The sequence below is a fragment of the Hesperophylax consimilis genome, chromosome 8 (genome assembly GCF_061612785.1).
Source record: "Hesperophylax consimilis isolate HC1 chromosome 8, BYU_Hcon_1.0, whole genome shotgun sequence".
NCBI classification, from domain to species: domain Eukaryota; kingdom Metazoa; phylum Arthropoda; class Insecta; order Trichoptera; family Limnephilidae; genus Hesperophylax; species Hesperophylax consimilis.
The window spans coordinates 1,676,846-1,691,572 of record NC_142843.1 but is presented as its reverse complement, the minus strand read 5'-3'; the positions used below and the strand labels follow the sequence as shown (position 1 = coordinate 1,691,572).

General features: G+C 35.0%; 1 protein-coding gene across 2 annotated transcripts in view; it reads left to right on the top strand.

Annotated features, from left to right (window-relative positions):
- Positions 1 to 245: 245 nt before the first annotated feature.
- Ect3 (Ectoderm-expressed 3) overlaps positions 246 to 14,727 on the top strand; it is a 30,597-nt gene continuing 16,115 nt past the window's right edge. Inside the window, exons 1-6 of one of the 2 annotated variants that reach the window (XM_089634731.1) lie at positions 246 to 503; positions 7,298 to 7,483; positions 8,088 to 8,266; positions 10,946 to 11,096; positions 13,283 to 13,346; positions 13,445 to 13,539. In XM_089634731.1, the coding sequence (XP_089490857.1) occupies positions 7,379 to 7,483; positions 8,088 to 8,266; positions 10,946 to 11,096; positions 13,283 to 13,346; positions 13,445 to 13,539 (594 nt within the window). In that variant the 5' untranslated portion in view covers positions 246 to 503; positions 7,298 to 7,378. Of the gene's footprint in view, positions 504 to 7,279; positions 7,484 to 8,087; positions 8,267 to 10,945; positions 11,097 to 13,282; positions 13,347 to 13,444; positions 13,540 to 14,727 lie in introns of both variants that reach the window. The other variant, XM_089634733.1, reaches the window with a different exon arrangement.

Below are 14,727 nucleotides of genomic sequence, written 5' to 3'. Positions count from 1 at the left end.
CTTTGACCGCGCTGTACACGAAACTAAATAATACTATTTGCATTTTTAATGATCCATAAAAGTGGTTTATTAATAATATAATGCACCTATATTATCGATTGGTTTCCACGAATATCTAAATAGCTTGTTGGTCGCTGGTTCTCGACGCCCATCGCGATAATAACAATAAATAAATTCCTATCCGCTGTTTTACAATCACATCTTATTGGATGAGTGCGTTAGTCAATGTTTGACCTCCCGCGGTCTCAGGCGATAAACGTCCAATAACTGTATTATCAGTGTACAGTGTACAGTGTACACCCAAACACAGTGTTTACCATACCAGTCCTAGACGATCTGCTGCAACTCAAGCAACGTGGAATTGAATACAAATGTATTACATTCTCCACTATCTAGTCTAAAGAAATTGGCGCACTCAGAGCCATTAAAACTGAACAGTTATTCAAAATAATATAGTGCAGTTTGTTAACGTTGTATCTGTTTTTGAAAAAGTGCTGTTGATTGTAAGTAAACTATTAATTAAATACGATTTAAGATTTTCACGGCCAAAAGTTTTTTTTAAATTTGTTTTTGGGGTGTTATGCCGTGTTGCGCTAACTCCTTCTTTAGCCAACGTTACAGTGTTAATCATCAGGGCAGATGATGGACACTGTAACGTTAAAAACTATTAATTAGTTTATTAAAACATGTCTGTCTTTAATTTCGATACATCATTTTATTGTGCATAATCTTTTACTCAGGGTTACAGAACACAATAACATTACGGTATTTTTTTCTTGACAGTGACTTAAACTATTTGTTATGCTTACAATAAATTGAATGGAAGTGAACACCGGGACCTTTTTTACTCTCCGTCTGAACAGAGCACTTAGTTGCCATTCCTGAAAGAGATTTTTATCGCGTGTGCGCTGGCGATCGGCCATGCACGAACAGTTAGTGCTTTTTGTTTCAAGCGCATTGCCATCAGTGGTGGCTCGTGACTTCCGAGTGTGATAGAGTGCAAAAGATTGAAAATTTCGAAATTATTGATGATGTTTATTTTATTTAAACGCCCATAGGGCTAAATTTAAAAGAATTTGGCATTCTCAGACTATAAAAATATTACCATTTGTTATTTCGGCTACTGGCATTATACCTAGCTCTCTCATTAGAAATTTAGGCGTATTAGATCTATCAAAAAATTTATATATGAAAATTCAAAAATCGGTAATTTTAAATACATGTAGGATAACGAAAGATTTTTTAAATATTTATGTTGAGGGATCAGTAGGATTTATAGGCCCTGTTAGAAGTTCTACCGAGCCGAACCCTCTGATATAAAAATATCTGGAGTCGGTGAATTATTTTCTCATTTGATCTCTGGTGAGTTGACGTGTTGTTCTTGTATTGTTTTGTATTTATTTTGCTTATATAATGCACTTGCATAATTTTGATTGACTAGATCAGTCATACTCAATCTGCGGCCCGCCAAGCTATTTTGTGCGGCCCTCAATACATTTAATGTCAGGAACATGATTTACATAATCTGGCATTCTATATCACGTTAATTTGAGATTAATTGCGACTTCGACGTACAGAAATTGAAACCCGAAGAGGATAGTCGTTGTCGTGTCAACATCAGATCTGGTATAAGAGTGTTGCTACTGCACACGTTAGATATATCTAAAAAAAACCAAAGATTTGACAGACAAATATGCGCGCATAAATTTTGCTCGTGGCAACACATACATTTTTGACAGCTCCAAAGTGAAATGGTTACCAGTGTTGCCAACGAAGGCGATTTATCGCCATTTAAGCTAATAAACATAACAAAAACCTCTTGAACTTACCTAAACAAAAATACAGCGGTATTTGATATAATATTTTTTGCGACCGGAAAAATGTGAGGATTTTTTTGAAATTGAATTCCGTAGCTACCCCCCCCCCCATGGATTTCGAACAATTGTTGTGGGGAATCCCCCCCCCATGGATTTCGAATAATAAAGGGGGAATCACAAGCTCACGTAGAATATTTGTGGGGAATATGTTGGCAGAATTTATTTGAGTTCATTAGAATTACTGCAACTGAAATTCGGCTACTTAATGTTTGAAAAACGGCGACATTAGGCCAAGATCCGTTGGCAACACTGATGGTTACTCAAATGGATTTCCAAAAAAACGGGGGTGGTGGGTTTCATGATATTTTTTGTCATACCAGTATAGCGTTGCGGCCCGCGTAGCTTTACAAACATATGAATATGGCCCGCAGAAGAAAAAGGTTGAGTATCATTGGACTAGATCAGAGGTTCCCAAACTTTGTTGTGCCGTAGACCCCTTGCCATGTTTTCTGTTTTTGGTAGACCCCCTACTTACCTGATATTGATTTTTAGTAAATTTCTAACTGTTGTGAAGTTTAGTGTTAAAAACTTAAAGTAAAAACACATGTTCAGTTTTATACATTTATTAATTGAATTTAAATTAAAACTACTATAAAATTTTGTATCTGTTATATAAAATAAACGTAACATAAAATAAACTAAGCAATAAGTAAATGTTTTAGTGGGAAGAACCTGATGCTTTAATAATAAATTATCAATATTTGGCGTCAATTTTGTAAGGTTTAATCTTAAGTCTCCTCGGCTAATGATGACCAGTCTGTTTCTTTTTTTTGTTAGGAGATTGGTAACAGCGCTGAACCTCCTTTAGGGAGGTATGAAGATGGAAAGGAAATTAAAAATTTCCTCGCTATATTCCATAATATGGGATAAGTAACGGGTATGTTTTTTTGCAGCCAGAAGTGCTGATATCCGTGCTTAAACTGAACCTTAAGTTCTTCGTTTGTACTTATTTCATTCAGTTCCTCTTGTTTTATGACATTCGTTTCTTCTATGTCACCATATATGGGTTAATTATCCACGGTGGTATTACCATGGTCAAAAAATCCTCAAACCTAGTTTCAAAATCTGAATAGAGGGCATTTAAATGTTGAACGTAGGTTGAAACGTCGTCTTCCTGGCAGTTTGTCTGTGACAAATTGGGGAACTGGGAAAATTCGCCCCGTCCAATATTTTGCTTCATTAGTTTAACTCTGGCAAGAAACGCTGATAAGATGGACTTTGTTTTAATTAAATTTAGACTGTCGCCTTTTAACTGCAAATTAACCATATTAAATTTTGTAAACAAATCTGTTAAATAGGCGATGTCTGTTTTCCACTTCATTAAATTGTCTTTTCTAATTGTCATTCTAGCCTTTCGACAGCCAGCGTACTTCAGTGTGAAGGAGTAATTGATGAAAGTGTTCGTCATTTTCTTCATGCAACTGCGCAAATAACCGCTTATTCAACGCGTTGCTTCGGATTCGGTTTACTGCATCAATGACTAATTGAATAGATTCATGTAATCTAACACTCAAATTTTTAGCAACTAAATGTTGTCGATGGATGACACAATGTATTGCTATCACCCCTGGCACATTTTGTTTTAAATAGCTTATAAATCCACGATAGCGTCCAACCATGGCAGGTGCTCCATCGGTAACTACTATCTGTAACTACATTTGATAAAGGGATTGCTTTTTCAATGAAGTAATCCTTCAAAACATGAAATATTAATTCACCTTTAGTGTCGGTTAAGTGTAAGTAAATAGGTACATATAAATGTCAGTTGAGATCCACTATCGTGGACCCCCATTTACTTTTCATGGACCCCCAATTTTTTTTTCGCTGACATAGACCCCTTGCAGGTTGTCATAGACCCCTGGGGGTCGATATAGACCACTTTGGGAATCACTGGACTAGATGATCATTTGTGGAAAAGTGTGTGGAAGGGTTTAGTTTTTGAAAATGAAAAATAACAATAGTTTACAAATTAGGTAAAAATAGTTCGCACATACTCCGTTTAAAGTTTGCCAAGTTCAAATTATTGTCAAATACATTTATATTGTTAAGTATTTGTTACCAAGACTGTGTACACGTTGTATTGGAGAGTGAAAACTATGGTTGGAATGAAATGTATGTATGTAAAATGTTGATATTTGCCTAGTTGTTCGTGTAGGTATGTGTAGATTTATTAAATGGAGGAGTTCACAAAAATCGAATTTAGAGTTCAATAATTTTAATTTTTTTTTTTTTTTTTACAGTAATACCGCACAAGAGTCCCAACTGCTCCCGTCTGGAGCCAGTGAGACTATGGCATCCCCAATTGGGGTATGTTGTGAGGCTGAGGGTATTGGGGAGGGGAGGGAGATGGGGAAGAGGAAGGTGGGGAAGTACCTGGCTATTCAGATCTGGTCACCAAACACGGCTAAAGCCATTTCAAGCAACGTTTCAATTCTGAATGGTGGTCTTACACCAGGGCGATACTGAGAGTATCTTCCACTCTGGAACGTGCCGCAAATATACTATATATTATTTTAAATTAATTAATTGTGAAATAACACAAATTAATCAAATAAAATTTATTTGCGCACGCCGGGTTCGAACCCGCGACCTTCGGATCTGTAGTCAAAAGCGTATACCACTAGACCACGCCGGCCGTCAAAAAGGTTAGGTCGTTTATTTTTCTTCTGTTTTAGAATGTCGGAATATTTAAAAGATTCAATAATGACAGGTAATTTATGTGTTCTAAAGGGATGTTAAGTTTAAAATTGACGAAGCGTAGAAATTTTCTTTGAATTTTTTCAACATTATGAATATGTACATCGTAGAAGGGCGACCAAACTATGGAGTTATGTTCTATCAGGCTTCTAACAATAGTTTTATGATTTGTAAAGATTCAAAGTTTTTAAGTGTTCTTAGTATAAAACCAAATGTTTTCATACCCTTATTCACAGTTTGTTGAATGTGGGCCGTAATGTCTACTTTCTCATCCATTATTATGTCAAGATCTCGCATTTCCTTTACTCTTTCTAAATTTGTTTTATTTATTGAATAGCCAAAAAATTGTGATGTTTTTTTTCTGGAAAAGGTCAAAATTTTGTCTTTTTGTTTAGTCCAAAACGATTTTTAATTTTTTTTCGAAAATCGATTATTGTATGAAAATTTTCAGGAAATATCAGGTTAGCCGTGCGCCACACGGATTTCCTGAAAATCTTCATTAAAAATCGAATTTTCGAAAAACAGACGTTTTCGGCTACAACAACATAAATAATGCCATTTTTGTAATATTAGCATTCTAGTACACCTAAAAGTCACGAGCCGCCACTGATTGCCATGCCAGAAAGTAATTATAATAAGTACCTGAGATGATGCACACGAGCTCCCTGTGATCCTGCCACTGGGAGCACTATTGTTACCTTTCTTTCTGTTCAAGTTAAAATGTAGTAAATGTTAGTTTACGTCAATCCCCAGAGTTTTTTGCAGCCTACAACTTTTACTGGACCATCACTCCTATGCAGAATCAGGATGACGAAATTGACAAACTAAAAAAACTCGTTTTGAGAATAAAGCAGTCTGTGTTTCCACTTAAGGCGATGCCATACGTTGTGTAATATTTTAAATCGAGCCGCTATCAATAACACCCCTTACGTAGATGGCGATAAGGTTTAAATTCCCGCTTAACACCATCCGCCTGTTTTGATTCATGCAAGAAAAAACATGACCAAAAAGTGCCTTTCATTTTATTTTGTGGATGTTCAGGGATAAATATTTATTTTTTTTCCGATCATTTTATAAATAATTTAATTTGCCACATTATTCAATAAAATCATATCCGAAAATGGGTTCGTAAGTAGGAGATTTTAAACTTTAAAGCAGTTTTCATAGGCCTTATACATTATTTTTTTCTGGGCTTATAAAAAGACTTACCTAAAAAATACTCGATTATTTCAAAGGCCAAGATGTATTTCTACTTGCAGTATTTAATTAAAGCATCTGAAACATTTCCAGACGACCAAATTTTCAAACCAAAAACACACGATTTTGCATTACTACATAGTGCATCGGCTTGAGATTCGCTGCTCTTTTATATTTGATTATATTTTTTAAATCAATTAATTGCGCGCGATATGTGGCTACTGCGGGTACCCCTAGGTACCTGGAGCTTTATTGATGTTTTGACAAACTGCACAAGACTCCTGTTAATACTACAAACTTATTTTTCCATATGCCTATATTATATTATATTATATTATATTATAATATACTGTCAATGCAAATGTTTGCAGTATGTGTGATTATCGACTGTGTAAATGTATTTAATTATTTAAATAAACTTTAATATTTGCAGATATCTTCAAATTTAATAATCATTGACATCCCACTTGCTTAAATATTAAAAAAAATATCAAGTACATGTATATGACATAACCGCACTGAGGACTTGAGTGTAAAATAAAGAAAACTATAGCTTTCAAAGCAAATATTTGAAAATACGTTATTTATTTATTTGCAACGTGATAAATGGAAATGCATTCTATGTAGGTACAAAAAGTGTAATCGCCTTGAAAGATCTAAATAAATAAATATATGTCAAACATAATTAAGAAATTACCAACAATATAAAAAATATCAATTTGGCATTTTATTTAGTAATAACCTTAAGTGCTTAATTATATCGATTGTGTTTTGGTAAAACCTCTCAGGACAGCTTTTTTGGAAAAGTTACTTTTCAGTGGTATCAAACAGAATAGTCGTCAAAGTACAACATGATCAAGTATTTTTTGCTGATTAAGAGATTTTTAATACCAAAAAATTTATTTATACCTACATATTTTTTTTTGTTATTTGGAGAAAACCGTAGACGAAATTACTCAAATCTCTTATAATTATAAATAGAATTACAGTATTTTACATCAAAATATTGAAAAACTAAAAACCAATTTCAAATAAACTTCGATACTTTTAAATAGTTTTACCAATTTGTAAATACATTACGTTTTTATTTTGTGGTTTGAAGGGTTTTACCAAGCCACAGTCGATATTCGAATTTATGTGTACATTCAAAGCAAGTGTTATTTCAGATAAAGGTTAATTTAAAAAATATTTATTTATGCCTACCTTTTTACAAATTCCGTTAAGACACGTTTCACTACTGAGTAGACATAAAATGTAACAACAACAGGCCACGAAAGAAACAACATCTAAAGACTAATAAAATCTTTATCGCGACAATACAATAAGACTGAAGTACATAGTTACATGACTGGATCTGAGAGATTCGATATCACTGTGGCATCGACTAACAATATCATTACTATCTACATAGCGATATCGATACAATTATATCGTCAGAAACAGTGATGAACAGTGAGACATGCTCAGTACCAAAAACATGACACAGTAAATTAAATTAATTCTAGTAGGTACTTATCTTTTTTTAGCAGTTTAACCAAGGGATGGAGTAAATAAATAAACAAAAGACACAAACTTTTGAAAAGGAGCAGTATTTAAAACCCAGGACGATGTTAAAACCAACCCGCCATATATTAGGAATGTACGGCACGCTGGTAGTATTGATGCTGGCTGTGGGAGTAATAGCCTTCGGTTTACAGGACGAACACACAGTGGTAAAAAACATCAGCATACTATCAACAATGCATTTTTTAAACTGTTTAAATGAATTGATTAAATAGTATCATACACGTAAATATAACTAAAAATTGAAGAAACATTAAAATTTTATCCGGACTTTGGAGAAGGCCATAGCAGTAATTTTTCTAGCAAAATTCTTTTGCGGAACTGTTATATTTTTTAATGCTGTGGTTGATTTATTTAATTTTTAAACGAATTACAAAACGAATGCTTTTAAGATGACGAGATTAAAGTAGATAAAAATTTTTTGTTTACCAACAACAACATGTTTTCCATTAAAACTATACATCTGCATGAATAATAATCGTCAGAGTAAATGTTGAATGTTTTGAAAAAATCTTCTAGGATGCTTTCATGCCGTTTAGGCATTGCAAATAATAATCAGCACCTGTTTTTTAAGTCAACTCCACACCTCTAAACAAAGTTAGCGTAAGATCTGCGTTATTGCCCATGTCAGATGACATTGGCTAAAAAAAGACGTCGGGGGTATTTTTTAAACTTCTCAATATAAAATGGGTTGACGAATGTAAGAAATATGTATTTTCTTGACATGGTTATGCTATGCCTCTTAACTTTCAGGAAGTTCGCGATGGTGGGAACAGGTCATTCAGCATAGACTACGACAGAAACACGTTCACGATGGACGGAAAGCCGTTCCGCTACGTGTCCGGTTCTCTGCACTACTTCAGAAGCCCTCACCAGTACTGGAGGGACCGACTCAGGACCATGAGGGCTGCCGGAATTAACGCCGTCTCCACGTACGAAATTTCAACTTTTTATTATTTAATTACTATCCTTTCCTTCATTCTATTAATTCTTTTGTTATTCCTTTATTTATTCGTTTATTTATATTGTTCTTTATTTGGTCTTTCATTCTATTATTATTTCTGTAATTCGTTATATTACTTTGTTATTATTTCTGTTCTTCATTCTATTCCCCTTTCTTGTTTTCCTTTAATCTTATCCACCTGTAATGGAAAAAAAACAAACTTTTAAAACATCGCTTTGGACAATCAATGTATGCGCCTATCTTTAATTTTTAATCCATCTATCTTTTATTCCATCTTTAATTTCAAGAATTACAGTGGTATTAAGGTTCTTTAACCTTTTATTGATCAATCCCTACTTCTGCATACTTAGTATGCGGAGCACTAATCTGCACTTGACCAAAAGACTGCAGTCGGCTATAAAAGTCATAATGTATAAAAGAGTAATTCGCTTGCCCCTTTTAGTAAAGCCCAAACATTTCTATACAAAATCATTAATAACGCTGTTGACAATGATTACCTTCTATAAAACATTAATTTCCACTGTCCAGTACGAAACACACCCTCAAACCAACTATTCTACACTAAAAAACCACGCAACATTAATTCGTGAGTAAAATGTGCACAAAATACAATATGCTAATATTTTCCATTTATACTCTGGTCAATTCTCCCATGCAAAATTAATTTTTGAGAAGAACATGCTCAAAATACAATGTGGTAATATTTTCCATTTATTCAGGTCAGAACTCCCTGCCTCTGCTGTGTCTAAGTTATTTACGAACAAACAGCTACTCCCCGTAGAGTCGATTTGTTCGCTTTTGGGAACAGCTCATATAATCTGATAGAAATTGTTGCGTCTACCTTACTGTCTTTAGACGTAAAAAATAGGCGATCCAACATCCCTTTTGAATTAAATATCTAAAAAGAAATTCTGAGTGTAATGCTAATTAAACTGGGGGCTCGCTTACAGATAAAATTACAGTTATGGTTTCATCTGCATAGGGGGGGGGGGGGGGGCAGGGGCACCCCCAGGCAAATTGGGCACCCCTCCACACAAATTAGCAAAAACAGTTAAAATGTACACCTCTAACCAAAAGTTCCGACCGCAATTTGAAAAAAATTAATGAAACTTTGTGAATTTTTTATCATTTTTTTTTAATGAAACAAAGATAAGTGAGGTAATATTAGTTCAGTGGTTGTGCGAAAAAACGCGACAATTTCATAACTTTTGATTTTAAAATTTTAGTATTTAAAAAATGATATGTTTATTTATAATAATAAAATTTGAAGGTGTATTTCTTCTTTTTCAGTTTTTAGTTTTAAGAAATTTTCCATTTGCGAAAATACAATTCTTCGACTTCTTGACAACATCTTTTAAAAATATAACGGTCTATTTGCTAGAGGCCTGAGAGGTTAAGCCATTTTTTTCATTTCATTGTGTGGTTTTCTTTCTTCATTTTGCTTACATTGTTTTATGATTAAATCATAAATTTTATGTGTTATTTATTGCTGTAGTGTAATTTTAGCTAGTAGGTAACGGTCGTAATTGGGAATCGAGCCAGAGATCTGTTTTACCGGCTTTGTTGTTATCCTCAACTATTTTCCCCAGGTTTTAGATCTATTAGTATTATCTTCTTCAATGATTTAATTTTATATAAAACTAGGTAACGTGTACCCGGCGTTCCTCGGAGACTTATAAATGGTTTGGGGTTAAGTTTTGAGGCTGTCAGTTTTAGAGTACCTGACAACTGGGTGTACCTGATAATTATGTTATTTCTTTAAGTGTAAATTATCTTAAAATACCTTCAACATATAGCTGTTCCCGGGGTGATACAGTCCATACTATACACTCCATAGATTTTCAAGTTTACCATGGCGTAATAAAATAACAAGATAATTATATAGCTTTGAAAAATAGGTCTTAATTTTCCATAAACTATCTTATTTTATTAAGGGAGAGTCGAGAGCGAACATACGAGTATGATATCTTACAGATAAACAACAAGTGTTTAGTTGGTTCATATAATTATTTTTAAAAAATCATCATTTATGATTGTTTATTTCTCATTCCAGTGAGAAGTCTTTCTAGAGCGTTCTCGACCGTTCAAACCACTATTTAAACACTCCTGGCACTAATAAGAACAAACTTTGAAAATTTCAGCGAAATCGGATGATGGTAGAGGAACGCGTACGGGACAAACAGATAAATATTCATTTTAATGTATATAGATATGTACACACATTGGAGGGGACCCCACTACTTTCCCAAAGGCGTTATAAGTAAACATAATATGTTTTATTCCTTCACCGCACACAAGACTCTATTTTTTAACGAAGCTACTTTTTTTAACCACTCTAGACCCTTCAATGTCCCTGCATACGGAGTTAGCAAGCAGTATGCAAGAACTCACATAGTTAGTTTAGTGTTAAAGACACCGCAATCTGAAAATAGAAGAGTAACAAGAGATAATTTAAAAGACCAAATGAGATCTAAAATCGAATACGTAAGTATACAAGGTTATGAACTTGCATCATCACGTACCAAGACAGCTAAACGGCTTTCGCTGGGCAGTCCCATTGAGAATGAAGTCGGCAGTCAGCTAAAACTCAAGATAGATATGTATACAGAACCAAATAAGTGGTTAAAATAATGATTGTTTATTTCAGGTACGTGGAGTGGAGTTTTCATGAGCCGGAGAAAGGCCAGTATAAGTGGGAAGGTGACCAAGACCTGGTGAGGTTCATACAGTTGGCGCAGGAAGAAGACTTGTACGTCATCTTGAGACCTGGCCCTTACATTTGTGCTGAAAGAGATTTGGTAAGATTCCGAACGAAAATCAATAACTTCAGGAAGAAACACATCAGAATATTTTAGGCTGACAGAAACCCTATTATCATAATTCTTTACAGGATATTTTCGTTGGGGAACGTTTCATATTCGCAAAAAAGACTGAAAAATGACACCAACCTCAAAAAGTATTTTGTTAACAACACGCACACACACGGAGAAAAATTAACCAATATAGAAAGAATATTGACAATTTATTAAGAATCTCTTCAAATTATTCGTATTAATAGGTTTCCTAAAAAAAAATTATTAAAATGCAAATTACGATGTCGGAACACGTGTTCATAAAAATCCTAATATTTTCGCATTTCACCGTTGTATATTATGAAGGCAAAGACAAGAGGTCCCGAGGAAAATAATTTCCTATAGGGCCTATATCATTTTTGGGGATGTTGTGTGGAGGGTCATTTTATGGAAATTAAGTGAAGGAAGTTGTGGGAAGGAAAAAAAGCATGAGGGGTGGAATCTAGTGGTGAGTGTGTCCAGGAGTGACGGACGTATGAATCCATCCCTCCCGCTGCGGTGCAAGACGATGGGTCGAGAGAGACCAGCTAGATAGGTCAAAGGGTCCCCCAATCCGGCCTCTCTCGATCTGGCCCGCCACGCAGCTGGTGGGCAAGTGCAACCACCCCCAAACACACCTCACCCGATGAACCCGGGCACCCTTGCCAATTCACCAAACATAGCAAACCCATTGGAGAGTTGCTGGTTTACCAATAAGTTTAAAGTGGTCATCGCAGCTTTAGAATAAATAATTTCTCACAATAAATTATCATTCATTTCACCAAATTAATAAAATAATCAATGCACGTTATAATAACATCAAATATTTATAATTTAATGTTCTCTTTTTATGATGTTCATTGTTATTTCAACAAATATCGGTCATTAAAGAGAAAACATCTCATTGTTCTCACTTTCTGATTAATACATTGACACAAATATAATTAAAACATGATTCTTTTGTTCAATTGGTATTTGTCTAGTAAATCCAGCAGTTCAACTCCTCCCAAAATTAAAATATTATGATAAACTGTTAGTTGGATGATTTGTTTTTCAAATGGACTCATTCAACTGTTTTTGAGTCGTATATATTCAGAGATTATGCAATATTTACCCAACTGACAATCCAGGGGAAGAATAGTATAAACATGATAAGGGAAGTAGGTACACGTCAATGACTTCGAAACTTGTGCAGTTCTTGCAGAGTTCTTTCTGTAGAAGTGCATCCGATTGGAGAGGGCAATCAGAAGAAGAAAAGTTTGACGTAGAAGATAATACTAATAAATCTGAACGAAATTTGATTCAGAATAATACACAGAAAAATAAACAAAATATGAAACAGAACAAGACAATATATAATATAAATATGATATCGACAAAAAGGCGTAAAAAAATTAGCTCCCAATGGCCGAGTTGTTAGAGGCATTGTCCCGCTAAGACAAAGATCCTGGGTTCGATTTACAGTTGAGACCGTTACCTTTTTATTTTTCTTTATCTTGTTCTGTTTCATGTTACGTTTAGATTTATTAGTATTATTTCGTTATTAAATTGATGTATATAATCTTCAAAAGTTATTAAAGTTATACACCGCTAATTTATATGAGAGCTAATATAGCGCTCAAATAAACTCGTAAAAATAATAGTTAAGACCTTTGATCTTTGTACCCAATATTTTTGAAGTGGTCTATTTTCGAAATCAATAAAAAAACAATATTTTGTAGTTGTTAGAGTGGAAAATGATAAAATGAATATTTCCGTTATTTTCATTCCTTCTGATGAACTTATTACTAAAATCTCAGATGTTTCTAAAAGAATTCCTCGGGAAGTTACTAATTTATCGTCTACAAAAATAAAAACGTTATACAAAATGTTCCAACCGCTTTGGATTAAATATTTTAATGGTAAGGTACTATTTTTATTAGTCTTACATATAAATAACTCTTATCAACAGGTATCGGTCTAAAAAAACATAATTTTATTGTCTCATTGTTGATATAAATATATTTTTCTAGTGATATTAATAAAGTGCTTTTTCCTGTTGTGATGGTTGTTTTGAATTGCTGCACGAGATTCAGAAATTATTCGCAACGAGAATCTAGAAATGTTTTCCTGTAAATATATGATTTTTGTATATTTTCACTGTTTTATTCCAGGGAGGATTTCCCTACTGGCTGCTTTCCTACTATCCAAATATCACACTGAGAACCAGTGACGAAGGTATGGTACAAATGATTAAATTGTTGATCTTTCTTCACAAATATTTTTTCACAAAGTTCTTTTTTCATAACGTTCGTATGTTTTTCCTCCCAATGTAGATTATAAGCAAGAAGTGCAGAAGTGGTACGGTGAACTTATGCCTTTGATGAAGCCACTGTTGTATGGAAACGGTGGACCCATCATCATGGTTCAGGTATGAAACTATTTATTTTTAACTGTAAAGTTTTATTAGTTTGGGTGTCCCACCAGAACCTCTCCGATGAGATCCTGAATCAATGGCAATATCATGTTAAGCTGGGTCCAGACATGTTCTTTTGTCCGTACCGTACCTCCGTTTCGTACCAGCGTCGCGATCCAAAAACTCTGGACGCATCATCTTTTGTCCGTACCGTACCCCCGTTTCGTATCCGCGTCGCGATCAAGAGCCCGTATCTCCGTAACGTCGCTGCGATCATCGCGTGTTCATTTCCTCCCACCATGTCGTCGACTGCGGAAGTGTTTGAGAATTTGACGATTGCTTGCGCGTCCTTCATTGTTATTCACAATAATATAACGAAAAAAAAACAAAAAAGGCGACGTTGGTGGGAGTTAGAATTGTTCAAAAACAGAGAAAGATGTAAGACGCCGCGAACACGTCCAGACTGGCGCAGACCCGTACCGTATCGCCTTTGAACGGGTCGAAAAACCGACTCGCGATGGATCGGAGCGTACCTCTATCTGTATCGAGACGCCGTACCACCGTACCGTACCGAACGGGCGTCCAAACTAGCGTTCTTGATCGCGACGCTGATACGAAACGGAGGTACGGTACGGAGAAAAGAACATGTCTGGACCCAGCTTTAGGCTGGGTCCAGACATGTTCTTTTGTCCGTACCGTACCTCCGTTTCGTACCAGCGTCGCGATCCAAAAACTCTGGACGCATCATCTTTTGTCCGTACCGTACCTCCGTTTCGTACCCGCGTCGCGATCAAGAGCCCGTATCTCCGTAACGTCGCTGCGATCATCGCGTGTTCATTTCCTCCCACCATGTCGTCGACTGCGGAAGTGTTTGAGAATTTGACGATTGCTTGCGCGTCCTTCATTGTTATTCACAATAATATAACGAAAAAAAAACAAAAAAGGCGACGTTGGTGGGAGTTAGAATTGTTCAAAAACAGAGAAAGATGTGGCGGAAGAGCTTTAATGAGAGATTTAAAATTTCAAAACATAAGTGGAAAATACAAAAACTTCACTCGCATGTCACCAAGCGACTTCGAGTACTTCATTAATTTAATTGGGCCAAAAATAAAAAAGGCGGATACCACATTTAGAAAATCTATTTCGATACAAGATAGATTAAGCATAACTTTGCGTTATTTGGCTACAGGAGATTCTTATACC